This window comes from Magnolia sinica, chromosome 14, assembly GCF_029962835.1.
Source record: "Magnolia sinica isolate HGM2019 chromosome 14, MsV1, whole genome shotgun sequence".
Classification (NCBI taxonomy): Eukaryota; Viridiplantae; Streptophyta; class Magnoliopsida; order Magnoliales; family Magnoliaceae; genus Magnolia; species Magnolia sinica.
In genome coordinates, this window is record NC_080586.1 from 33731891 (window position 1) to 33734667 (window position 2777).

The following is a 2777-nucleotide window of genomic DNA, read 5'->3' on the forward strand; positions in this document are numbered from 1 at the left end:
GAAGGAGTTACCTAAATAGTGAAATGGTACTATAAGGTCACCTTATGAGAACTTCCCATGAGGTTAATCTGCGTGCGCCCCACCATGATGTGTGTAGAACATCAACACCATGCATTTAATGTGTCCCCTTTAAGTCCAAAAATTAGTCGTATATGAAACTCAGGTGGGCCATGCATCTAAAACTATGTAAAGACATCCCTAAAATATATAAAAGCATTTGGTGGGGCCCACATGAGTTTTGAATGTGTATGAAACTTGGTCTGACTCCTCATCCAAGTGGGACACACATAATGAATAGGCTGGATCTATGAACTACATCTAGGTGGGCCCAATAAATGATTATGAATGTTTTAATGGGAGGGTAACCCTCTCAACTATAGTATGTGGTGTGGCCCACCCAAGTCATGGATTGACTTTATTTTTAAGCTCGTGGTCCACCATGGAATGGTGCATCTGACTGACGGGGCAGATCCAAAGTTCAAGTGGACCCACCATAGAAAAGAGTGGGATAGTGACACCCACTATTGAAACCTTCTTAGGGCCCGCCGCGATATCTATTTAAGATCCAACCTATTTATAAGTTAATATAGACATGGAATAAGGTGGGACATACACATAGTTTTGATGTGTCCCCTTTAGCTTAGAGATATCTCAAAAATCATCCGTATACGAAACTCAGGTGGGCCATACCATCTAAAACTATGTGAAGACATCTAAAAAAAATATAAAAGCACTTGGTGGGGCCCACATGAGTTTTGAATGCAGCTGAAACTAGGTCTGACCCCTCATCCAAGTGGGACACACATAATGAGCTTGATCCGAAACTTCTCCAGCTCCCAAGAAGTTTTTAATGGTGGAAGTCCAATGCCCAATTTGTAGTCCACTCAAGCCTTGTTCCTGCCTAATGTTTTGCATGATACCTTATAATGATCTGAGAAAAAAGATTAGATTATAGGGCTCTATAGGGCCTACAAAAATATATGTTTTATATCGAAGCCGTCCATCTATTTTGAAATATTATTATAAGGCTCTATAGGGGCTACAAAAATATATGTTTTATATCTAAGCCATCCATCTATTTTGAAATATTATTATAGGTCATGAAACTAAAAATCAAGTATATTGAAGGCTAAAGTGGCGCACACGGTAAGAAACATAGAGATTAAATCACATGTGCTTCCTATGGTGTGGTCCTCTTGGGCCTATAATCTACTTTATTTTTGGGATCATGTAATAAAATTATTTATTAATATTAATGGACGGAATGGATAAACAAAATACATCATGGTGGGTCCCACAGAGCTCCGGACAGGACATCCATGTCCGTCTTATTCCATCCATGCCCAAAATTGGGAAACAGATTGGCTACTCTCCCATCCACCAGCCCCGTGGCTGATGGTCAGTGCTCTATGGGCCCCACCTTGATGTATGTGTTTCAACCATTCTGTTCATCCATTTTTAAATATCATTTTATCGCTTGATCCTAAAAATGAGAGGGATATAAATCTCAGGTGGACCACACCATATGAAAACAATAGTGATTGGATATCCATCATTAAAATCCTCCTAAGGCCCACTGTACTATTTATTTGACATCCAACATGTTGATTAGGTCATACAGGCCCAGATGAAGGGAAAAAACAAAAATCAGCTTGATCCAAAACTTTTATGGCCCCCAAAATATTTTTAATGGTCGACGCTTATTCAACACTGTTCCCTGTAATGTGGTCCACTTGAGATTGGGATATACCCCATTTTTGGTCTCATACCATAAAATGATCTGTAAAAATAGATGGACGGCATGGATGCAACACATACATCATGGTGGGTCCCACAGAGCACCGACCACCATTTCTCAAAATTGGGCATGCGTTCAAAACAAAGTCGTGCCCAAAATCTCTCCATTTCTCTCTCTCTCTCTCTCTCTCTCTCTCTCTCTCTCTCTCTCACACACACACACACACAGGTTTCCATTCCAGTCTTCTTGAACAATCCAAGCCCTCTCAGGAAAATGCATTCCTTCAATCTCCGATGGCATTTAATGGTTAGGGTTTTCTCTCACGCCTCGTGCTAGGGTTTTCAGCACCTCTCCACCTCGATCAAAAATGCCGTCGCACAAGACCTTCTGCATCAAGAAGAAGCTGGCGAAGAAGATGAGGCAAAACAGGCCAATACCTCATTGGATCCGCTTGAGGACCGACAGCACCATCAGGTACAACACGAAGCGCAGGCACTGGCAACGTACAAAGCTAGGGTTCTGAGGCCCTTGAAGGTTTCCCTTTTTATATCGTCGAATTAGGGTTTTGATTTTTCGCTAAAAGACGTGAAATCGCAATCTGTTTGGTTTCTTTCTTCTATTACTTCTTTGATATTTGCGGGAAATGTGATTTATACCGATTTTTCGGTAATGCAATTGCCAAAGGATGGATTGATGTATTGTTTATAGTTTCAATAGTTTCAGTTTTTTTGATTAAAAAAAAATAAAAAATCTCTGATGGCATTTTCATAGCATTCCTCTGTCGTAGATCTCGTGCTAAATGCACGAACTAATTATCTTTATTTTATTTTTTAAAAATACATGATATCATTAGGGTTAGGGTTTTTTATTTATTGTTTTCCTTCTCATTTTATTTTTGTATGAATCATTTATTCATGAACTAGTAATTACTGATTCCCATGATATGATCTGTTTTGTGAATGTGCTTTTTTTTTTTTCTCTAAGTAAGATTGGAAAAGTTTAAATTAAAATAAAATCTATGTGAAAGGAGAAAAAGAGT

At 39.0% G+C, this 2777-nt stretch overlaps 1 protein-coding gene across 1 annotated transcript; it reads left to right on the plus strand.

The window, feature by feature from the left end:
• The first annotated feature begins 2024 nt into the window (after positions 1 to 2024).
• Positions 2025 to 2432, plus strand: LOC131225362 (large ribosomal subunit protein eL39z/eL39x-like). Its single transcript, XM_058220886.1, has one exon. It carries the CDS (start codon positions 2106 to 2108, stop codon positions 2259 to 2261), a length of 156 nt encoding a protein of 51 aa, XP_058076869.1. The 5' UTR covers positions 2025 to 2105; the 3' UTR covers positions 2262 to 2432.
• The last annotated feature ends 345 nt before the right edge of the window (positions 2433 to 2777 follow it).